Here is a 25,614-nt window from a genome sequence, read left to right on the forward strand (position 1 = left end):
GAAAACAATAGCGACTCACAGAACAAGGCACAAGGGATACAGAAACAAGCAAGTGGGAAGGGGACTCTGCAAATGCTGAGTCACCATGATAAATAGAACTACCAGCTGAATGAAAACATAACCCAATATCCAGCTAATAACCAATATTTATGGTTTCTAAACAAGCAGACAGTTCTCTTAATGAACCTAGAATGTGTGTATTTGTAGAAGAACTTTCTACAACACAAAGATTTAGAATGATGTACTTTTTACATCTTACTTTAGGAAAGAAAACTACCACCATCTTAAAGTGGTTGTAAAGGCTTAAGGTTTTTACCTTCATGCATTCTACTAACTCCGGCTACTGTCAATCACAGCCAGTCAGCCAATGGGGAGCAGAGGGTGGGGCCGAGCAGTGGCTCTATGTGAATGAACACACACAAAAATTGGATTTTGATTTCAATCACTTTGATTTTTATCAAATTTATTTTAATAAAATACGTTTGGGGTAAAAATATCTAAAAATAGGTATTCTATTTAAGATACATTAATAGTTTAATTTATTCAGCATGAAATGGAACTTGGTTATGTAGCATAAAGCTGTATATTCTGCAATATTAACATTATTGGTGAACTCATTCAATGAATCCAAGCTCTGCAAGCTGAGATAACATGCAATGCATTGATGCATTCACACAATTTCACAGTACCATGAAATCAAACAATGTTGAGCAATATTCCTTTATCCCGTTTTTCAAACACTACAAACTGTATGATTGAATCAATTCTAATATCGCTGTTTTACTAACCTGACAGCTTATTTCAAATAGGAAACCTTCATGTTTGCAAATATTCCAACTGCCAGCAAGAATAAGTCCTTACATTTAAAAAGCACCTGTCATTTCAGATCCATCATGGCAGTGCCTGTTAGCGGACATCCACTCACCTGCTGCCACCACGTCCCTCCCTTTGTATCACTTCCGCATCACCAGCTGTCCCATTAAAGTGAATGGGACTGTCAGCAAGTCAACAGCGGGTCAGAGGAGCAGCCGCTGTGAGACAGATGACAATCGCTCTTTAATAATTATGATTTAAATCAAGCCATTTTACTAGTGATTTAAATCAAATCCACCCTGACAGATAGCTTTCCTATGGTGTTTATTTTTTGCTAAATGAAAAAAGATAAACAAGTTTTACTTTGTCATAAAACATACAATAAAATAAAATTTCTATATAAAATGTAGTCCAAATTGTATTCTTCTACATGTTTTTGATGAAAAAAAATCCCAATATTAAAATGAAAGTTGAAGTGCCTACAAACTATGGTATATAAAATTTGAAAATGCATTAGTCCTGATGTACTGAAGGCCTCATCTCATACCCCCATTTTACTGCTTTTTAGAAATTAGAGACAGTCCAAGGTATTTAATAAAAGGCATGACGTTATAACTCATTGTTTAGGAAAATCTTTTTTTTTTACTGTAATTTTTATTTTTTTTGTTAAAAACACTGTCACCAGTGCAGAAAAGGGCCATCATATGACTGGTGTAGGTGATCAGTGACATTGGAGGGAGGGGGGGGGGAACCCCCCCCACACACACACACACACACACACACACACACACACACACACACACACACACACACACACACACACACACACACACACACACACCTTTAAATCAGGGTTTGACAAATTGGCTTTGAATCTAGGAGCCAGTTTTTTGTTTTTAGAGTGGTATGGCTTGTCAGCTCCCAGGGTAAGGCCAGTAATTTTCAACCCCTAACCCTAACTCGCAATTGAGTACCCAGTCAATAACTCCAATGTAACGCCAGGTTATGGGCTGACCAGAAAAAGTAAGGCTTTCAACAGATGGAACTGGTTGGCTATGGCAGGGGGCACTGGACTGGAACTGGCAGGTGGCATTATTGGCACTGGCAAGTGGCGTTGGCACTGACTAGCAGCGGCAGGTGGCACTGATAGCCACTGATTGGCAGTGGCACTGGTAGGTGGCACTGGCTTGAAACTGGCAGGTGGCACTAGTTGGTACTGGCAGGTGGCACTAGTTGGTACTGGCAGGTGGCACATGGAACTGACAGATGGCACTGGCTAGTGCCATTGGTTGGCACTGGCAGGTGGCACTATTGGCACACTGAACACTCAGTAACTGTGTGAAACTTACAAGTAACAGAGGTTTCGCCATGGCGACCTGGGGTTTGTCGAGCCCTGCTTTAAATAAAATAAAAAAAAAAAAAACCCCGAATACATTTAACACACACACACCTGGTCATCGGGATGTTATCACACAAATCTTTCCTGCCTGTCTCTAAATGCCTATAGTGTACATGGACACTTAGATTAACACAGAAGGGAGTTTAGAGGCAGAAAAAAAAAAAAATTTAATAAAAAAAATAAAAAAAAAAAAAGCTAAAAACATCTGTAAAAGCTTTTTAGCTCAAGTGTGCATGGGGCCTAAGGACATCTGACTTTTTCTGCCTCTCAAATGGTTAGCCTATGTGTCCATGTACATAGGTGTTTAAGAGCAATAAAGGCAGGAGCGATTAGAGGCAGTAAAAAACAAAAAAAAAAAAAAAAAAAAAAAAAAACAACATCACTTGTGCATTCAGGAGAAGAACATTTTGGTAGGCGTGTTTAGCACTTCAGCTTTCTCTTATTTCAACAACCTGAATAAAATGTATATTCTGGAATGAATGCCCAAAGCTTAACGTATTGAAACCCGCTTGCAAAAAAAGACAGCTCTAGGTTTTTTTTGTTTTTTTTACATCGCTTTGCTCCTGCCAGGAGAAATGATTTTCAGAAGTTCGAACCCTTCCCTATTCTACTAAATACAACTCTTGTGGTTGCGTTTCTCATTGAAGAGATTTCAAATAAATTTGCTCTTCCTGTAACCAGGACAAGAATGAGGATTCTCCCCTGTGAATCCACACATAAAAGTAAAATAGAAAAAGGGAAGAAGTTTTAATCATCCAAAATGTTTATTTTTAAGCAGCGCAAGGTAAAATACAGCATGCAATCATTAAACATGCAGGGTCTCCATTTCTTATAAACTGCAATCAGATTTCATTTTAGAATCCATTTATGCAAAAATCTAGAACATTTGTACAGGTTTACAAACCTTCTCTAGGGAGTAGTCTAGAGAAATTAGAAGGCTCAGAGGAAAGAGAAAGCTCAGGCTAACACTGAAGAAAACATAAAGCGTATATTTTATTTTTTCCCAAACGCTGCAGTAATCTTCAGTTTCCAGTGATACTGAAATCGGCAAAACCACCATCTTCAGCCATGACAACGAAATATTAGGTGGAAAGTCACCCTTCACCCTCCCCACACATTTACAGACAGGAAATAAGCTTTAAAACTACATGATAAAATATTTAGTTTAAAGCGGGAGTCCGCCGGGACTCGGCGTTTTTTTTTTTTTTTTTTTTAAAGTCAGCAGCTACAAATACTGCAGCTGCTGACTTTTAAAATGGTGACACTTACCTGTCCAGCGCGCCCGCGATGTCGGCACCCGAAGCCGATCTCTAGATCGACACTCGGGTGCTGCCGCCGCCATCTTGGGTATGGGAATCAGGAAATGGAGCCTTTCGGCTTCATTTCCTGGTTCCCTACTGCGCATGCGCGAGCCGCGCGGCGCAATCCGGACGGTCCCCGCTGCCTCTGGGAACTGTGTGTTTTCCAGCAGGCAGAGGGGCACTTGCGCAAAGGGGCGGGCAGTTGCGGAAAGGGGCGTAACCTACGCCCCTTTCCGCGGACAGCTATCCCGGAAGTGGGTGCAGTTACCTGGATTATCCAGGTAACTGCACCCCCCTCCCCCCTGAAAGGTGCCAATTGTGGCGCCGGAGGGGGGGGGGGGGGGGGATTCCGATGAGAGGAGGTCCATTTTAAACCACATTTGTAAAAATATAAATTTTAAGAACCAAAACATTCTACCCATGTATACCAATTGATAAAAAATAAAAAAATGTATATCAGATATACAAAAAGAAAAACTATATAATAATTCAGAGTGTACAGCCATAATGAACAGCAGCTAAGCAAATGCAATTTAACACAACCATATGAACATTATAGTAAAAAGTATTTTTTAGTCTGAAAAGCATATATAAAGTATCTCCACACTGCATAAAGCTGGCCATACACAATTCAGTCATTTCTTTTTTTCATTTAACCAGCGGGTTGAACTCAATGTGGATGGGGGAATCCTATGGTATTGTACGCTGACAGCAGAGAGCCTTCCCCACTGTCAAAATACAATGAGAAGTTTTGCCAACTATAGCTGGTGGCACTTATCGTTCAGGAAAAACTTGGCAGGTTGTATACAAATCAATCAAAAGATTATGTGCAACCAACCTTGTCATACATGGATCAAAATTAGGCCATTCCCTGCTAGACAGGACACATTTCCATTAATGTATGGCTGGCTTATATCACAGTTAAGCTGGACATAAACAGTATGTATGTGCAGGCTGAATGTACCCCATCAACCAGCATGCAGGGTCTTACATGTGATTATCGCTAGCGGCTGGTATACAATGTCTTGGCAGGAGGGACTCCCCTTTCGGTACTGTCTGCATTGATAAGGGAATCGAGAGAAATTCGCAGTGTATGGCTAGCCTTAAAATAGACTAGCAATGTGTGTTTTTTCCACCAAAGTACCAGCTTAAAAAATAAACAAAAGCCACACATCAATCCCCTAAGCAACAACATGTTAGCCTTAAGCAGTTAACAGGGATTAGACTAGTTATCCATTTTGTTTAACTAGCAAGCCCATAGTTTCTAGGAAATTTAATGGACACACCCTTCTGCTATACATCAATTTCTCAAAAGGACCATTTTCCTACGGTAAGAGGAGTAGGAACTCCATTTTGTCATCAACTTCCTAGTAGTAAACGCTGTCCCATCATGAGTTTCTTATAGTATGGCGATCCATGTGCATAAAAAAGGATCATATTGCAAAAACTGCGTCAACAACGCAGTCAAAAGGTTAGAATACTACCAATCCAGTAATGCAACTTGGGGCATTGCCAGAGAGGGAGCAGATCACTCTGGTGCCTGCCACATTTGGCACAATAAGAACTCTGTAGACCTATTTGAAACAGATATCTGGGTTTCCAATAAGCTCTGTGAATAATGAATAATTGGGTCAGAGTGAGATAGCGACACTCCAGGGACTACTGGCAATACCTCCTCCCACCGATCATTAGAAGTGGTATCAAGGTCCCTATCCAACCAGCTTTTACTGAATGAGGATTATGTGTTGGTTTTACAAGGTGTAAACTTAACAGGTGTTTAATTACAATATGGTTATGGGAAGAATGAATTTTGGTACTGCCAATTACAGTGCTGGACAGCATCGTAGGCACCAATTTTGACTCCCTGCTCCTTCTCGGCAATCTGTGACATGTCACATCTACGGCTAGCTATTCCCGGAAGGGGGTGCAGATACCTGTATTATACAGGTATCTGCACCCCCCTCCCCCCGAAAGGTGCCAATTGTGGCACCGGAGGGGGGGGGGGGGGGGGTTCTGATGAACACAACTTCCACTTGAGGGTGGAACTCCGCTTTAAGCTTGATCAAAACCCCATGTTTGTACAGGGAGTCTTTAGCATCAATGTGGGCACTTCTTCCATGCATTATAAACAACAAGCTGCCATATTTCTGCAAGTCCTTTTGTGATTAAAGAAAATATTGGGTGACACTGTCAACCTTCAGTTTAAAATATTTCACACCTTACTGTTAAGTAAAAAATTGGGTCAGCTGACATGCTTTAAGATATTAGTTTGTAAGGGCTCCTTCACACGTGCAGCTAACATCACTTCTATGACAAGCAGTCTGCGGTGGATCGCTTTTGAGAGGGCATTTTACCACCCTTTTTCACCCTCAAAATGTGCACCACCTAGCTGCAACCATGTGCACTGCACGTTGGAGCAGGACAGCTATGGTGCAGTCTCGTCTTCTTCAGTGGTGTGCCACGCCATTGAAATGTTACTGCGGCCACAACATCTGTACAGACCCATGTGGCCATGTTTTGACCTTTAAAGTCAAATGATAGTATGTGATGTGAACCATGATGATGAAATTTTAACTGTCCAACCTGTGAGGTGTTCCAATTGACAAGCAAGAAAATAGAGCCATGAGTTAAGAGCCAGAAGAGACATATTCACATACACCACACAATTTAGTATAACGTTTTTGAAGGTTTGCTTTTAGGGTGTTCAAAGAAAGTTCTGCAAAGCCGTGTTAGCCTGCTCAAAAAAGGTAGTTTGGGAGTGGACATAGGAGTGTAAAGGGATCAGAGTTATTCAAAAAAAGAGTTCAACATCAATTTGATGTTTATCCCCCACTAAAATTTGATGATAAATGGTTAGATACCCCTCACCTCTATGGTAACAGTCCTTAAAAAAGAATTAGCCACCATACCCAAGGATAGATTTATCCACAACAAAAGAATGGTGATTTTTAAAAACTGGTCTGTGAGAGGGGTGAAGCATCTGCCAGAGATCAACCAGCCCCAGTTCATTGCACAGCTATCCAAAAAGATTTAATTCCTGGCTTTGGATGGCCACTTATGGTATATAAAAGCAACGGTGTTGGTATCCTCAGCTTTTCCAGGGATTCTGGCATTGTTTCTGCACCGTTTTCAATGTTTTCTATTTTAAAAAGGTAGTATTTTAATGGAGGGCTGCTTTAGAATAATTTCGTTACAGCTTTGTAACTTATGGCACATACAAAAAAAAAAAAAAAAAAAAAAAAGCAATTGTCGGCCATCACAGCATACACTTATGAGAAAAGGCTAGTTACAAAGCTATTGCAGAGCACTATGCAGGCTCTGTAGTGTCACACTGAACAAGTGCTGCAGGGGACAGTGTTTGAGCTTGCAATAGCAATACAGATAGTTCTAAGTCCTTGAATACCATGTCAGTAGTTGGCCTCATAGCAGGCAGTAGCACTTTAGCCCCAGCGGTAATCCCTGTAAAAAGGACAAAGGCAGAGAGGGAGCCAGGTTTAGTCAATCCAGCATAGTGCTTTATGCCTCTTGTTGTCTGCCACTAAGAATGGGCTCGGCATATTCAGGATCCCACCAGGAAGCCAATACTGCAAACCACTAATCACAGACAGCAAGACATTTCCCGATCCACAGATCAGGTGTCTCAGTGCCTGTGATTAGGGCTGTGCAGTGTCAGCTTCCTGGTGGGATCCCCAACATGACCAAGCCCATCTCTATCTGCCACCAATGGCTTGCCCTGCTTCCTTCTACTTCTTAGTCATCTCGCCAGTTAAAGAAATGCGCTGGGCAGGTGTTTAGAAGGGGGGATACAGTGAGGGGGAAAAAAAAAAAAAACATTTGCTCCCCTGCTGATTTATTAAGTTTATCCACTGACAAAGAAATAATCAGTTCATAATTTTAATGCTAGGTTTATTTTGACTGAGACAGAAGGAAAAAAAAAAAAAAAAAAAGTTATGAATTAACTTGCATTTTAATGAGTGAAATAATTATTTGATCCCTTTGCAAAACATGACTTAGTACTTAGTCACACAACCCTTGTTGGCAGAGTTAAGACGTTTCTTGTAGTTGGCCACAAGGTTTGCACACATCTCAGGAGGGATTGTGTCCCACTTCTCTATGCAGATCCTCCCCAAGTCATTAAGGTGTTAAGGCTGGTGTATGGCAACTCGAATCTTTAGCTACCTCCAAATATTTTCTATGGGATTAAGGTCTGGAGACTGGCTATGGCACTCCAGGACCTTAATGTGGTTCTTCTTGAGCCAAACCTTTGCTGCTTTGGCTGTGTGTTTTGGGTCATTGTCATACTGGAATAAGCATCCATTACCAAATTTCAATGCCCTGGCTGAGGGAAGGAGGTTCTCAACCAAGATTTGATGGTACATGGCCCCGTCCATTGTTCTTTCGATGCAGTGAAGTTGTCATGTACCTTTAGCATAAAAAAAAATAAAAATAAAAAGACGCTCAAAGCATAATGTTTCCACCTCCATGTTTGACGATGGGGTTGGGGTTCTTGGGGTCATAGAGATTCCCCCCTCCTCCAAACACGGCGAGTTGAGTTGATGCCAAAGAGCTTGATTTTGGTCACATCTGACCACAACATTTTCACCAAGTTCTCCTCTGAATCATTAAGATGTTCATTAACAAACTTCATAAAGGCCTGTACATGTGCCTTCTTAAGCAGGGGGACCCTGCGGGCACTGCAGGATTTCGGTCCTTCACAGAGTAGTGTTACCAATGGTTATCTTGGCGACTATGGTCCCAGCTGCCTTTAGATCATTGACAAGATTCTACCATGTAGTTTTTGGCCGATTCCTCACCATTCTCGTGATCATTGAAACACGAGGTGAGATCCTGCATGGGGCCCCAGACCAAGGGAGATTGACAGTTTTGTGTTTCTTCCATTTCCGAACAATCGCACCAACCTTGTCACCCCCTAACCAAGGTGCTTGGCAATGGTCTTGTAGCCCATTCCAGCCTTGATTAAATCTACAATCTTGTCCCTGACATCCTTGGACAGCTCTTTGATCTTGGCCATAGTGGAGAGATTGGAATCACATTCACTGATAGTTTCCGTGGACAGGTGTTTTATACAGGTAACAAGCTAAGATTAGGAGCACTCCTTTTAGGAGCATGCTCCTACTCTCCAGCTCATTACCTGTATAGAAAATACCTGGGAGCCAGACATTTTGCAGACTGATAGGGGATCAAATACTTATTTAACTTATTATTAAAATGCAAATCAAATGTATAACTTTTTTTGAAATGTATTTTTCTGGATATTTGTGTAGTTATTCTGTGTCTCACTGTTAAAATAAACCTACCATTAAAATTATAGGCTGATCATTTCTTTGTCGGTGGGCAAACGTACAAAATCAGCAGGGGATCAAATACTTTTTTTCTCCTCAAGGTATGAACATTAGTAACTCAGGCACTGGAACGCTGCTATCCAGAATAGATATCTGCCTGGCAGTAGCAGTTTGAAAATATTTTTATTTTATTTTATTTTTTTTAAAGAGGAAGTAAACCCTGATGAGTTTACTTCCTCTTTCATTCCCTGCAAAGGCAAAGCATAATGGAATACTAAGCATCGCATAGTAGTCCATTATGTGTCACTTACCTGACACAGGAGCCAGCGAAGTCACCACTGTCCCCTGTAGTCTGGCGCATCCATCTTCTCGGTGGGGTCTTGCTGCTCCGCCGAAGCCGCAATGACGTCACTCCCATGCATGCGCATGGGAGGTGCCGCGCTCAGTGCGCTGCTGTCTACGGCGCATGTCTAGGCTTACCTGTAGGTCAAAGTGTGTTGTAAGGGTTTACAACCACTTTAAAGGATCAACAGCAATAAGCTGTTCGTAAAAAGGAATAAGGTGGTGCCTATTTCAGCCCTACATTTGAGCAACACTTTTTGCACTTCTACAGCTTTCAAAAAGCACAAGTCAAATGACCCTCTATCTTCATTCATAAGAGGCGCTACTCATCTCATTCAACATCAAACTCCATTCATCCCTGTATCATTTGTAAATACCTACTACCATAAACTTCCTAGATGCTACAACACTTCATTGTCAAGAAAAGTAAATGAATTGGGTTAAAGCAGTGCTTGGGCTGTGTAACCTGCACCTCTCTAATAAAAAAAATAAAAAAACTGCCAGATCCTCTGTGCTGACCACGATAATCAGGGCTGCTGAGCCATGGTCAGTGTAGGGCCCTCTGTCATCCGCAGCTCACATCCCTGCTTGTCAGCTCCATGTCTGCCTCCCGTCACTATTAGTACAAATAAAATAGAGACCATCACTCTCCAGTCCTATTATAGCCAGGCATACTACACTGCATACTTGTTATGTTAAAATGAAGCAGGAAAATACCTTTTTAGAGCCATCTTCAGGCCGCTCACGTGACTTGCGGCCACTTTACAGATCAGATACATGGCTACAGAGGGAGGGGCTGACATAAGAGGGAGATCTCGGCCCCTCTCGCAGCAACCCTGTATCAGAGTCGTAAAGGGGCCACAAGTCACGTGACTGGCCTGAAGATGGCTCTTAAAAAAAAAAATAATGTGCCTCGTTTTACTATAACAAGTAAACAGTGTAGTATGCCTAGCTATAATAGAGGGGACGGCAGCGATTTAAAATTTTGGTCTAACAAAACACTAACCACTAGACCTCTGATGGTGTTTTACCACCTTCATGACTAGAGCATTTTTTGCTATTCAGCAGAACGCTAATTTCACTGGCAAGTACGTGGTCATGCAACATCATACATATACACACAGGAATTGACGCAGCTATGATACTATACTAGTAAAGGCAGTGATCAGCGACTGATAGTGTTGCAGGCAATATGGTCCTTCTAGACCCTCGCTGGGAGGTACACTGACTGACACGGCCATCAATATTTTCACTAATACAGTGGCGCTAGCTGGGAAGAGGTTAACATTTAGGGGCAATCAAGGGATAAACTGTGTGCCTACCAAGTGTAATATGTTCTGCTTTTACCGGGAGAAAAAAAAACAGCCAGATGGCCGATCTGTGTACAGAGCCCTGTGTGTTTGTCAAGTTAGCCAGTCATAACAGCACAACTAACCCCTAACCCGGAAAAAGCGAAATGATTTACAAGTACTTTTTCCAGTCTGCCCGTGCCACCCTGCCACAGTAAATATACTGTGGACAGGCAGCAAGCAGTTAATATTCTGTGTCTATTAGTAATGATGCGTGTGTTTAAGACTAGGTTCAGACTGCTGCAGTACAGATTTTCAATGCGAATATGTAGTTTGCATATTCTATGGGGCCAAAATTGTGGTGGAATTCACCAAAGTAGTACAGGAACCTTTTCCAAAATTGCTCTGTGCTGAGTGATATTGATATTAACAGGTACCATTGAAAACAATGTGATTTCCATTAGCATGCGATTCTGTGAGACTCAAATCACACCTGTATGCTTTCTGGTGGTCAAGTTTATTATGATGTATCCTAAATGTAAACATATTTGCCAAGTTTAATTCCATGTATTCTTATTCTCTACTTATTGCCACTGCATCTGTAAGTATACTTCCGGCATATGTACAGATATATTATACACACACACACACACACACTTTTGGATGTTATTTGCATGTACATTGCACAAAACCATTTTTTCACGTCCTGAACACTGTGTGTAATTCTTGGTGTCTGCTCTTAATTTGGGCACAAGTGCTGATGAACAAACATCCATTTGTCACACAATGATGGCTGCCAGCGGCTAAAGACGCCAGTAGTGATCGCATGCAAAAAAATATGCGATAGACTGGTTGTTGTACTGAAGTCCATTGGTGGATCGACTTAAGAACCAGCCTGCCCATAGATGGATTGAGAGGTTTATTTAAAATTTCTTGCACTGCGGCCCACAACATTTAAGCTTGGACACACCTGTTCTTACATAAACAAGCATTCTCCAATATTCTGCGCTTCAAAGCATATTCAAACAAGTAGATTAACCAGGGCAGGAACAAAAGACTTGTGTGTGACAGTAGGACAAAGCTCTCAATGTAAAGAGAAACAAGGGATTTTTTTTTTTTGTTTGTTTTTTTTTTTTATGCACTGCTGGTGCCTCCTGAGCTCTCTGATGCAACAAAAGTGTAAAAAGAACAATAAAAGCACTGTTCACATCTATGGTGCGTTTTGTGTGTGATGCGTTAGAAGGAGAAAAAAAAAAAAAAAAATCAGCTTGCTGCATTTTTAGTGTGGGTTTCCAGAAAGTGTATCTTGGCACAAGTTAGGCATGCCCAAAAAAATAAATACCGTATATACTCGAGTATAGGCCGACCCGAGTATAAGCCGAGGCCCCCAATTTACCCCCAAAAAACTGGGAAACCTATTGACTCGTGTATAAGCCGAGGGTGAGATATGCCTGTCCATCCCTGTGTGTGTGTCCATCCATCCATCCATCCCTGTGTGTGTCCATCCATCCCTGTGTGTGTGTGTGTCCATCCATCCATCCATCCCTGTGTGTGTGTGTGTCCATCTGTGTGTGTGTGTGTGGCCTTGTGTGTCCAGCCTACCTGTGTCCTGAGCCTCCGTCCGGTCCCGAGCCTCCGTCCGGTCCCGTCCCGTCCCGAGCCTCCGTCCGGTCCCGAGCCTCCGTCCGGTCCCGTCCCGTCCCGAGCCTCCGTCCGGTCCCGTCCCGAGCCTCCGTCCGGTCCCGTCCCGAGCCTCCGTCCGGTCCCGTCCCGTCCCGAGACTCCGTCCGGTCCCGTCCCGAGCCGAGCCTCCGTCCGGTCCCGTCCCAGGATCACCGCTCTTCGTCGGCGCCCATTCCCCTGTTCAAATGCCGCGCCTCCCTGTCTGTGATAGGCGGAACACAATTTCCCAGCAGCCTGTGTTCCGCCTATCACGGACATCGTCTCATCCTCGTCCGTAGTACGAGGATGAGACGATGTCGGTGATAGGCGGAACACAGGCTGCTGGGAAATTCAGTGTTCCGCCTATCACAGGCGAAGGCGGAGCCGGAGGCGCGGCTTTTGAATTATAGAATGGCCGCTGTCTGTCTGCTCGACACGCTGATCGAGCAGGCAGACAGCGATGACTCGAGTATAAGCCGAGGGGGGCACTTTCAGCCTCAAAAAAGAGGCTGAAAATCTCGGCTTATACTCGAGTATATACGGTACTTTTTTTTAAAAAGGTGTTAATTGTCCCTCACTAGTAAACAAAAACTCAGCCAATTGTACAACAGGGAGCGCGCACACACACAAACACACACAAACACCCATAGTAAGCGGCTTGCTATAGGGATACCTGGTGGGGGGTGGGGGTTTTCCAGGGTGCTGGCGGGGGACCCAAGAAGAGGTGGATCGGGACTACTCTGTGCAAGATCTTTGCACAGAGCAGGAAAGTATAACAAACATTCTGAAGAAATACAAGTTTAACCTTTAGTAACCCTTTAAGCCCAACTCCAGGTGATCTGCTGCGGTTTCCCCAGTGTGGGTGTGGTGTACCCACAGTTTTCGGAAAGCACAGATAAGGTTTTTCATTAATAAAAACAATGTGATCATTAGGTTTGCCTTGTGTTTAACCACTTGAAGACTAGGCCTTTCTGACATTTGTTGTTCACAAGTTAAAAAAAAAAAAAAAAAAAAAATCATTTTTTGGTAGAAAATAACTTGGAACCCCCAAAAGATTTATTTAGTGTTGAAAATATTTTTATTAAGACATGTCAAATAAAAAAAAAAACAATAAACAGTAACCATCATGAGGCATATGCAGACAGAAACAGTAACTGAGGTACAATTACAGGAGACCGGCTAACGACAAACGGCCACAGCCGGTCCCTGACAGCAGGCTTGGAGAGTAGAAAAGACGGCCTGTGCTCCGATCCCTAAGGTCACAGTAGGGAGAAGCACCCATGGGTTACTACATGATGCAGTTTTTAGACAAGATCATAAAAAAAAAGAAAGAACAGAAAGGAAGAGAGGAGAGAAAGGAGCAAAGTAAAGAGGAGCAAGGCAGTGTAGGGGAAAGCTAAATAGCAGAAGAAGAGGAAGAAAAAAGGGGGAGGAAGGGGGGAGGGGGGAAGGAATTTGGGTAGGGGGGGTAGGGTAAGGGAGAGCCCACAGCGTCCTCATGCGTTTAGAATTTGGTTCATTAAAGTGTCAGAAGAAGAGAAGCGGAGCCAGATTGACCACTGAGAAACAAATTTGGTGTAAGTGTCATTGTCCAGTGCCAACATCTCCTCCATTCTCATGGTGTCATTCATAATCGATACCCACCGTGACAATGGGGGGGTGGTCGTCGTCTTCCAATAGGCAGGTATCAGCTGCCTAGCGGAGGACATAAAGAAACGGAGCAACCTTTGTCTCTGTGATTTAATAGACCCTGGCAGAATAGAGAGTAATGCAATTTTTGGAGAGATAGGAACCGGGGTATCAGCCAAGAGATTGTAACATTCAAAAACCTGTGTCCAGAAGGGGCGGATCCTCTCACAGTCCCACCAGACATGCATGTAAGTTCCGACAGAAGCTTCACAGCGCCAACAGGTGGCCGGGGTAGACGGGAAAATCTTGTGCAAAGTAGCAGGATCCCTGTACCACCTGGATAATAGCTTGTAGTTCTTTTCTTGGGAGTAGCAGGAGATTGTTGACTTATGTGTGAAATGAAAAGAGGTATGCCATTCCGGCACAGAGATGTCCTCACCCAAATCCGCAGACCACAGCCTGGTGTAATGTGGGAGTTGATCATGTGCTAAAGTCTGTAGTAGGTTATATAAGGAGGACAGTAAGTGTTTGGGAGTTTCAGGGAGCGAACACAGTTCCTCGAAAATGGTAAGTTTGCGATGTATCTGAGAGGAGGAGTGTAGTCGTTTGGCAAATGCGGACACATGTAGGGCCGTGAGCCAATCACCGGATTCTGTCACAGAGACCGGGGTGCCCTGAGAGGGGTGCACAAAGGTACGGGCCTGCGGCCAATCTGTGCGCTTAAAAGGTCCCAGGGAGGCCGCCCCCGCACTTTGTGGCCAAAAGATTTATTTATAGCAGGGTGGACATCACGGCGGTTTCCCTGAATGGCCGCTTGGGCGAGCAGCAATAGCACTGTGTCCGACCTCTGTAAAGAGCCGCGGCTCTTTAACCATGAGATCGGCTGTGTCCAATCACAGGGGCTCACATGTAAACACAAAGATGCTGGTAATCAGCGCTCCTCACCTCACACTGACAGAGTACCCATCAATGCCACCTGTGTCCTGTGTTTTTTCTGCAGTATTTTACAGTGTATTAATTCTTCTGACTTAAAAGTCCATTTATGCATTGTATACTGTAGTATTCAAACTGTATTTCTATATTGATATCTTGGTACTACTTTATGTTTTTAGATGTCCATATTGTTACACATTTAATGTATACACTTTTATACTTTTTGAATTTTTTTGATTATCCTGTTTATGGTCTCTTGCCCGTACTATCCCTTGGGGCATCTTCCAATTTCCAAATTTTTTTTGGGATGTGGCAAGGACCTTCAAGATTAGCCTCCAGATAGTTTCTTCATCATCGTTGCTCAATCTGTGCCCACCAGTGCCACATATTAGTGCAGCATATTCGTGCTTCCTCATCAGTGCAGGAAAAAAAAACTACTTATTTACAAAATTTACTGACAGAAACTTAAAAAAAAAAAACAAATATATATTTTTTTTTAAAAGCATTTATTTTTCGACAAAAAAATAAAAAATCCAGAAGTGATTAAATACCACCAAAAGAAAGCTCTATTTGTTGAAAGAAAATGATAAAAAAAAATGTAACATGTTTACAGTGTAGCACGGCCGTGCAATTGTCAAAGTGTGACAGTGCTGAAAGCTGAAAAATGGCCTGGGCAGGAAGGGGGTTAAGTGCCCTGTATTGAGGTGGTGAAAGTATATTTAAAAAAAAAAAAAAAAAACACCACACACAATCAGTATAGTCAGCCCACTTTTTTGTATAATGTGTAAGATGATGTTACGCTGAGTAAATGGATACCCAACATGTCATGCTTTTAAAATTGCCCACACTTGTGCAATGGCGACAAGCTATGGTCATAGGTCATATGGTCCATAGTCAACCCCTTAAAAAAAAAATTTATAGGTCACCCTGTTGAGAGTTAGAGGAGGTCTTGCACTAGAATCATTGCACGAATGATCCCAGTGAGACCTTACATGTGTAGTTTGAACACTACCAACTTACGTATGCGTTCGCTTCTGTGCACGAGTACGGAGGGATGGTGCGCTTTTTTTTATTTTATTTTGGCACTGTTCCTTTAATTTTTTCTTTAACCACTTCAGGACCGCCGTATTGCCAATGTACGTCAGCACAATGGCACAATCACGTAGATGTACGTGATTGCCTTCCAGCGGGTGGGGGGTCCAATCGGACCCCCCTCCCGTTGGATACGACGGTCCGGTTCCCTCCAGGAGCGCTCCGTGATGAGGGGATGGCCGTTCGTTTTCGGCCACCCCCTCTGGATCGCTCCTGGCCAATGAGAAGCTTCCTCCCACTGTGTATTGTTTACACAGGAAGGAGGAAGTGATGTCATTCTCCTCGGGGCGGTCTTTTTGACCGGACTACGAGGAGAAGAGTAAAAGTAAGTGTGCACCAACACTACACTGACATGTAGGTACACACAGGCACACAAACCCCCCCCGATCCCCCCCCCCCCCATCGCCCCCCGATCCCCCCCCGCCCCCCCAGTCACAGTGTCACTGATTGCATTGATCATTTCTTTACTGATCAATGCATTCAGTGTCAGTTGTGACAGTAAAAACTGTCAGGACAGTTAGTGTTAGGTCCAGGGTAGCCCCCTATCACCCCCCAATAAAGATTTAACCCCCTGATTGCCCCTAGAGTTAACCCTTTCACCCCCTTTTGCCAGTGTCACTAAGCGATCATTTTTCTGATCGCTGCATGTGTCGCTAGGTAGCTAGTTATTTTTTTAGGTTCACCGCCAGGTTTTTATAGCGCTAGGTACCCCGATATACTACCCAATAATGGTTTTAACCCCTTGATTGCTGCTAGTTAACCCTTTCACCCCCTTTCACCAGCGATCACAGTATAAGTGTCACTGGTGACGCTGGTTAGCCAGTTAGTTATTTAGGTTCCCCGTCAGGTTTTTATATAGCGCCAGGGACCCCCATATACTACCTAATAAAAATTTGAACCCCCTGATTGCCCCTAGTTAACCCTTTCACCACTGATCACCGTATAAGTGTTACGGGTGACTCTGGTTAGTTTGTTTTTTATAGCATGAGGGCACCCACCATTTATTACCCAATAAAGGTTTAACCCCCTGATCACCCGGCGGGTGATATCAATTAGGTTTTAGGGTCAGGGTCTGCGTCGCCCCAGGCAGCGCTAGGTTAGTGCCAGTACCGCTAACACCCACACGCAAAGCATACACCTCCCGTAGTGCTATAGAATCTGAACAGATCAATATCTGATCTGATCAGATCTATACTAGCGTCCCCAGCAGTTTAGGGTTCCAAAAAAATGCATTGTTAGCGGGATCAGCCCAGATACCTGCTAGCACCTGCGTTTTGCCCCTCTGCCCAGCCCACCCAAGTGCAGTATCGATCGATCACTGTCACTTACAAAACACTAAACACATAACTGCAGCGATCGCAGAGTCAGGCCTGATCCCTGCCATCGCTAACAGGTTTTTTGGTAGCATTTTATATTTAAATCCGGAAGGCAGTGCTTGGTTTTCAGGGTCCCGTACGTGGCTAGGCTCCCAAAAAGTCCCCCACATGTGGTATCCCTGTACTCGGCAGAAGCAGCAGAATTTATTTTGGGGTGTAATTTGACTTCTGCCCATAGCATGTGTGAGCAATATATCATTTAGTGACAACTTTGGGCAAAAAAAAAAAAAAGTTTGTAATCTTCCCGCAACTTTTGGCAAAATATAAAATATTCCATGGACTCAACATGCCTCTCAGTAAATAGCTTGGGGTGTCTACTTTCCAAAATGGGGTAATTTGGGGGGGTTTTGTGCTATTTTGGCATTTTATGGCCTTCGAAACTGTGATAGGTAGTGAGGAGTTAAATCAAAAATGTGCACCCTTAGAAATCCTGAAGGTGGTGATTGGTTTTCGGGGTGCCGTGCGCGACTAGACTCCCAAAAAGTCCCACACATGTGGTATCCCCATACTCGGGAGAAGTAGCGGAATATATTTTGGGGTGCAATTCCACATATAACTATGGCATGTGTGAGCAATATATCATTTAGTGACAACTTTTTGTAAAAAAAATTTTTTTTTTTTTTTTGTCATTATTCAATCCCTTAGGACAAAAAAAAATAAATATTCAATGGGCTGGGAGAGAGAGAGTGTGTTAACACATCTGCTCCCCATTTACACCTGAGACCTTGCAACACTAACGACTCACATGTCACCGGGAAGGGAAAATGGTTAATTGGGCCCAATTTGGAAATTTTCACTTAGGTGTTCCTACTTTTGTTGTCAGCGGTTTAGACATTAATGGCTGTGTGTTGAGTTATTTTGCAGAAACAGCAAATGTACACTGTTATACAAGCTGTACACTCACTACTTTACATTGTAGCAAACTGTCATCACATGAAGAGATAATAAAATGTATAAAAATTGTGAGGAGTGTGGTCACTTTGAAAAAATTTATATATATATATATATATATATATATATATATATATATATATATATATATATATATATATATATATATATATATATATATATATATATATATATATATAATCAAAATTTCAAGTCCCGAGCTACTAGCCAGGCCTCAAGGGTTACTCACCATCAGTTGCCCCACCCAACCCTGCCCCTAAACACGCCCTCAAATTATCTCATTAAATGACACTTAAATGTTGTATGCAGAATTAAGTTATAAAAATAGCCTGTGCCCACCAATGCAGCAGAGGAGAGGAACAGGAGAGCCACCCCAGATGCTCACAGCGATATTAGCTTTCATTTCAATTTCTATGTTCCCGCCGCTCAATGTCATATACAGCCCCGCCACCTGGCCGGGGAACTTTGATTGACATATCACCCATCACCGAGATTGGACATAAGATCTGTCTATCAAAGTTCTGGGACAAGGAGGAGGGGCTGTATCTGACAGCGAGCGGCGGGGAACACAGCAATGTGAAATGAAACCAGATATCGCTGTGTTCCCTGCGCTGCGCTCTGAACATCAGGGCGCACACACACACACACACACACACACACACACACACACACACAAACTCTCTCTCTTTAAAGATGCTATGTTTCTGCAGTGAATTAAGCTACAACATCCTAAAAGCAGAAGATAACTAACAAATGTCAGCTTTTATATCAAAAATTCATTAATTAGCAATGACCATTCCCCAAGAAAGCTGACCTGTGATTTTTTCTTTTGATATTTGAAGTCCTCTTGCTCATTTTTCTCATCTGGGTTGTTTTGATCCAGAACATTTCTGTACCCCAGGCTGGGTATGACATATTCGACTCCTAAATCTAGATCTTTCATCTTCCTTTAGCATCGATTGCCTCTAGTGATGCAATATCTGCAAAAACTTCAAAAACAAAAAAAAAAAACACTTTAACAAGACTTCATCTAGTTTTATTCTTACTAATCATTAAATAATGTAAAAATTTAACTAAAGCCTAAACTTTAGTTTTAAAATGAAGGAAGAAATTTATAAAACCAAAACCAGATTTTTCTTATTTTTGCAGTTAAATATTTAAAAAGGGTTTTCTCTCAATTTCCTGTGTTGGAAATAAAAAGGAAATATCTCCACTCTTGCAGTCCATTCTTAAAGGGGTCGTAAACCCTCTGGGTTTTTTCACTGTAATGTATTAAGGTGAAAAACCTCCTGTGATGCAGCAGCTACGCCTGAAGCCGGTCTTTCCAGTGACAGGGATAATCACACCAGCCCCAGCCGGTGTCTCAGGTCCTGACTAGACTGATAGCAGTGCAGTCATTGGCTCTCGCCGCTGTCAATCAAATCCAATGACATGGGAGCCCAGGTCAGGGCTGAGTCCTGTGTGTCAATAGCCAGAAGCAGGACACAAGAGTGTGCCTGCACGAGTGCCCCAAGGGAAAGCACCTATCCAACGGGTCACTTGAGGAGAAGCCAGGCGTGCCACTGGAGGAGGATCGGGGCCACTCTTCAAAATCAACTGCACAGCAAGTATGACAAAAAATAAAATAAAAAAATAAACACACCCCACAACCTTTACACATCCTTTAATTTCTGTCCAAAACTGATTAACAAGTGACATTGCCAGAAAACAGGCCCAGCTCTTTGTGACATAACCAGCCTATGTTGAAACCTTAGGGGGATGGAAAGCCGAGTTATACTTACCGGTAGCTACTTTTCTGAGAGTCTTCTAGGACAGTCCATGAGAACTAGGGTTCCTCCTACCAGGACTGGAAGCATGTTAACCCCCACCAGATAGAAGGGCGGCCCTTCAGGCCCCATGTCAGTATTAAACTATAGGGCACCCCTGTAAAACATATGCATAATACACATAAAAGACAAAAGCTGGTGGGAACCCAGGTGTCCTGGAAGACTCTCAGAAAAGGAGTTATCGATAAGTCTAGAGAGGGACAACTGCTTGAAGGACCTTACAACCAAACTCCTTCTCCTGGGCAGATAAGAGATCCAGGCAATAATGTTTATTGAAGGTTGAAAAACTGGACCATGCGACAGCCCTGCAAGTTTGTTACGGTGAGGCTCCAGCCCTCTCAGCCCAAGACGCAGACAAGGCTCTTGTTGAGTGCGCAGTGACAAAAGGCAGCGGAACTTCCCTAATTTTGTAAGTTTCAGAAATGGCTAGATGGATAAAGCAAGCTATGGTGGCTTTAAATGTACTTTTTCCCCTTTGTGCGCCTGAAAAGGAGGACAACAAGGAGTCTTTTCAGATGGTCTTGGTGACCTCAAGGTAGACGAGAAGAATTCTTCTTGCGACTAAAAGAAAAAAAATTTTTTTTTTCCTTGGTCGCTCAACAAAAAGGTTGGCAGTACAATGTCCAAGTACCTGTGGAATGTACTTGCAACTTTAGGAAGAAATCCTGGATCAGTTTTCAAAACAACCCGATGCTCAAATTGTGAGGAAAGGCTCCCTCACTGACAAGGCTCTAACTCACTTACCCTACGAGCTTAGTTAATTGCCACAAGGAAAATGGTTTTTAAGGTAAGCAACTTAACTGAAATATCCTCTAAGGCCTCAAAAAGGGAATTCTACCAGCGTTTGAAGCACCAGGGACAGGTCACAGGTTGGACTACTTCTAACCACTACTGGCTTGAACCTAGAAATTGATTTAAAGAATCTAGCTATAGGGGGATTTTCCAAGAGAAAATTGGAGAAAGACACCGATAGCTGCCGCCTGTACCTTTAAAGTACTAACTGAAAGACCTTAGTCAACACCGTCTTGGAAAAAAAATAAAAAATAAAGTCCAAAATTGAAGGAACATGAGTTAATCTGATTTTCAGATAACCATGAGTTAAAAGTCTCCCAGACCTTTGAATATATGGCTCTATGGACCGGTTTTCTGCAATTTACCAGGGTCTGGACTACTTTGTCAGAGAATCCCTGGGCGCTTAGCATCTTTTCTTCAAATACCAGGCCGTCAAGCTTAAGGAAACCACCTGTGACTGCGACACTGGACCCTGCGATAAGTCTTCTCTCTTCGGAAGACTCAGTGAAGGCTCTGAGAGCCTGTAACAGGGAAAACCATGGCCTCTTGGGCCAAAAGGGGCTATTAGGATAAGACGCGTTTCTTCTAGAATAAACTTACAAAGGCTGAATGGCCACGGATTCGCCAGAGCATCAATTACCAATGATTGGATGCGCTGGGTTCGGGGAAAAGAACTTCTGTCTTGCAATTGTTCTGATATGTTTATAGGTCTGCTTCGGGACATTGCCATCTGTCGGTGCCATTGTGTTACTGAGATGGGCTCCCCAAACCCAGGAACTCACATCCATTTTGATCCTCTGGGATATAGAAATGGACCATGGTAGACCTCGTTACGTGGGAGGTGCATCCTCCATCACAAGCGTCTTTTTACCCTGGAGGGTAACAAGACCCTTCATTCCAAGGAACTTCATCCCAGTTCCTTAGTAGAAACAGCTGTAAGGGCGTTGATGAAATCTTGTCCATGGCACTGCAGGAAAGCAAGAGGTCATCAAACCCACTGCTCATGAAACCTCTCTCAGCAAGACCAACTGATTGGTCTGCAACGCTGACATTCTTTGCATCATTGTTGAGACCTTCTCCTGCAGGAAGAAAAACTTTTTGGTCTACAAAGCAAAATTCATACCCCAGATATGTCACATTCTGGGCCAAAATTAAGGAAGACTTCTTTGTTTATTAACCAGCCTAGAGATTGAAGGAAGTCCTGTACAGTCTGGAGATCCGCTAATAACTTTTGGTATGACTCCACAACCACTAGGAGGTCATCCTGGTAAGGGATAATAGTTATTGCTTTTAACCTTACGGAGCCAGCACCTCCCCCTACACCTTTGTAAAAATGCGTGGGGCTGAGGACAGACTGAAGGGGAGGGCTTGGAATTTAAAGTGCCGAATCTCGGTTCCCATTTTGACCGCTAGTCTCAAGAATCTTTGGAAGGCTAGATGAATAGGTATGTGCAGATAGGCATCACTCAATTCCAAATCGACAATGAAGCAGTTTGGGCAAAATAGGTTTTTGATTGAGAACACTGTCTCCATACGAAAGCGCTTATACCTGATGGAACGGTTTAGAAACTAGAGGTTCAGGATAAGCCAATATTTTCCTGGTGGCTTTCTCATGACAAATATACGGGAATAAAATCCCTTGCCGTGATTCGACCGGGGATTGGCTCAGGACCATTTGCTAAATGAAGTCTCCAATTTGGAGACCCAGGGCCCTCGCTTTTACCCGATCTTGGGGAGGGAAGGTGACCAATAATCGCTCTGGTGGCTGGCAAGTGAATTCCAGCCTGTACCCATTGGTTACTAGATGCAGGATGAATAGACTTGAGGTGACTGCTGCCCACTGTGAGAAAAACCCTCAATCTTCCTCCCACTAGGAGACACGAGTCACTGTGACTTGGCGGCTTGAGGAGGGTTAAACAAGACACCCCCTCTACTTCTGACCTTGTTCCCTGCCCAAATATTTTTTTGGGCCCATTGGGAAAAAAAAAAAAAAAAAAAAAAAAACGACAAATTCTGGCTGTTGGCTTTTTCTTATTCTCTAGAAAGGCCTTCTTTCTATTGGCCGTGCGTCGCAGGACCTATTGCAGACCTGGGCCAAAAACGATCGCCTGTTAAGGGAAGACCACATAGGCGCAACTTTGAGGCAGTGTCGCCTGACCAGGTTTTAAACCATAGGCTTGTTCTGGCCGAATTCACGAAGGCCCAGGTCCTAGCTGTCATTCTTCAGCCAAAAACCCCACTACACGAAAGAGCAGAGGGGGGAGATTTCAGAATCTGTTCTCTAGGAGGTACCTGCCAACAAGTGTGTTAGTATTTGTGTCAACCATACTTCTAAATTTCTGGCTACACAAGTGCAGGTCAGAGCTGGTTTAAGAATCCCAATGGCTGAGTCCCAGGCTCTGAAGGATAACTCCTCATGGATCCGATGGATAAAAAAATCGTGCCCATATCATCAAAGCGTGCCCATATCATCAAACACTAGGTCCGAGTTTTTTTTTTTTTTAACAGGTGCATCTAACTTAGGATTTTTGTTCCATGGCTGTGGTGTGTCCTCTTAAAATGGAAACCTTTTTAGGTTACTGGAGAAGAAAGGTTTTCTCTCTGGATTTTCCCACTCCAGCTTGATAGTATCAAGAAAGGAACTATGCAAGGGAGACATTCAAACCTTTTTCTTATGCAAACCTTTGTACATAAGGTCATTTTTTTGACAATTGTACCTTCTCTTCTATATCAAGTGTTGTATAGATAGCCTTTTAGAAGTCATCTACATCTTCCAACGATAACTTATACCTCGAGCCCCTTGCAGATTCTCTATCCCTGGGCCCTGTATCTGACCCCGACTCTTCCAGAGAAGAATGGTCAGATCCGGCTTCAGCCTCAGTCTTCATTCTCCACACACTGCTATGGAGTGCTAGAACCTGCTGAAGTCCTAACTGGAGATGAACCCTCTGAGGGGGACTTGAATCTTGTCAATTAGAGTTTTAAAACAAGCAAAATGTAGACGTAAGCTCATCTCTAACAGAAATCAGCATTTTCTGACAGGAGAAAACCAGGTCATAATGAACTAAGTTGTCTATACAGCAGGGGTTGACAAATTTGCTTTTAATTTAGTAGCCAGTTAAAGTTAGGCAAGTTTTTTTTAGAGTGGTAGGGATTGTCAGCTCCCGGGGTAAGGCCACTCATTTTCACCCCCTATCCCTAACTGACAATGGAGCACCCAGTCAATAACTCAATTGAAACGCTGTTACATCAGGGTTATGGGCTGACCAGAAAGAGTAAGGCTGGCAACAGATGGAAATGGCTGGCACTGGTTGCCACTGGCAGGCACGTGGAACTGCCAGATGGCACTGGCAGGTGGCCCTGGTTTGGAACTGGCAGGTGGCCCTGGTTTGGAACTGGCAGGTGGCCCTGGTTTGGAACTGGCACTGATTGGTAGTGGCAGGCACGTGGAACTGCCAGATGGCATTGGCAGGTGACACTGGCAGGTGGCACTAGTTGGCACTGATTGGCAGTGGCACTGGCATGTTTCGCACGGAGCACTCTGTTACTGAAATGTAACAGAGGAGCTGTCAGAATTGAGCTTAATGTCGGAATGGGCGGTACCCAGCTGGGGTGTGAAACTGACAAGTAACAGAGGCGGATATGTCAGATTTGAGCTTGATGTCGGGGTGGGCCTGTCCCGGCCGGGTGGGCGGGACTCAGCAGCTAACACCGGCCAACGATTGAGCTGCTTAAGAAAAGGGGCGGGGCCACATACACGTAGCAGCCCGCCCAGATTCCATTGGCTGGTGTTTGATAGCTGGTGGGTCCTGCCCACACCAGCCGGTTCCCGCCCACACCGGCATCAAGCTGAAATCTGACAGATCCTCCTCTCTCCATTACTTGTCAGTTTCACACACTTAGCGCGGCGCCATTGAGTGTGGAGGAGGGAGGAAGACGGCAGTCAGTGTTAATGCTGCTGCATGACTGGGGAATCAATAGTGAGTGGGCTGGTGGCAGCTTAGGCACCAGGTTGCGATTTCTGGTCGCATTGGCGACCTGGCGCCTGGGGTTTGTCGAGCCCTGCTATACAGGTGTGGCAAACTGCTTTGCTCCATGAGGAGCTCAATTTATGCAAACCGCACATTTCCTTTTTGGTGGCTGCGCATGGACCTAGACCTGAGCCTTGGCCTGCAAGAGAACAAATGACCCCAATAAATGTAATGCCACATACACTACATAACACCCCACGCAGGAGTAATGGAAAAACGTGCCCCCTTCACCTAGTCCCTACTGGTTACAAAGGGATGAACACTCACAGGATGTGCAAGTAAAAAAAACTTCAGGCTTACCTGTGAGGTGCTGGTGTTAGGGCCTATTTCTGCTGCCTGTGCAGTTATCGCGAGGAGTCCATCTCCACCCTATATTGGTCCACAGCCTCTGCTGGGTTTCACTTTTTTTTTTTTTTAAACACCAGGCTCCCAGTGTCCCTGTACGCACCATTTTAGACAGGAACTAGCATCTCCAGCGCCTGCTGATCACAAATCACGGAAGTGACCCCACTGGGTACTTACTGTCGGCCAACTTTGAACGCATTTTACACCCCTTTATGCGTGTGGCTTCCTCTGCACACTTCAGCTATGCTGTTTAACAGGGAGAGAACAGCCGGCTGCCGCCATGCGGCTCGCAGACCGGTGCTCTGAAGTACAGGTGCTTGCATTGCCCATACACTGAGAAGCAGGGACAGCAGCCACAAGCTTACTCCCCTGGTGGACGTGCCACTCTGGGACCTACGAAGAAGGTAGGAATATCACCCCAAAGCGCCACAGGATCCACGCTCATGAGATCTAGGGGAACCAGTTCCAGGAAACATGTTACACACCCCCCCCCCCCCCCCCGAAGAAACACTAATACTGACATGGCTGTGCAAATATGGTACAACAAAATATTGCAACAACCACCTTTT

General features: G+C 43.8%; 1 protein-coding gene across 2 annotated transcripts in view; it reads right to left on the minus strand.

Annotated features, from left to right (window-relative positions):
- Positions 1-25,614, minus strand: part of ABCC5 (ATP binding cassette subfamily C member 5) — a 215,036-nt gene that overhangs the window by 181,056 nt on the left and 8,366 nt on the right. For both annotated transcript variants that reach the window (XM_077487701.1, XM_077487702.1), the window contains exon 2: positions 18,866-19,040. In XM_077487701.1, coding sequence (XP_077343827.1) covers positions 18,866-18,994 — 129 coding nt within the window. In that variant the 5' untranslated portion in view covers positions 18,995-19,040. The remainder of the gene's footprint in view (positions 1-18,865; positions 19,041-25,614) is intronic.

The sequence above is a fragment of the Lithobates pipiens genome, unplaced genomic scaffold, assembly GCF_037356315.1.
Source record: "Lithobates pipiens isolate NorthernLeopardFrog02 unplaced genomic scaffold, aLitPip1_a1.2 Scaffold_18, whole genome shotgun sequence".
Lineage (NCBI taxonomy): Eukaryota > Metazoa > Chordata > Amphibia > Anura > Ranidae > Lithobates > Lithobates pipiens.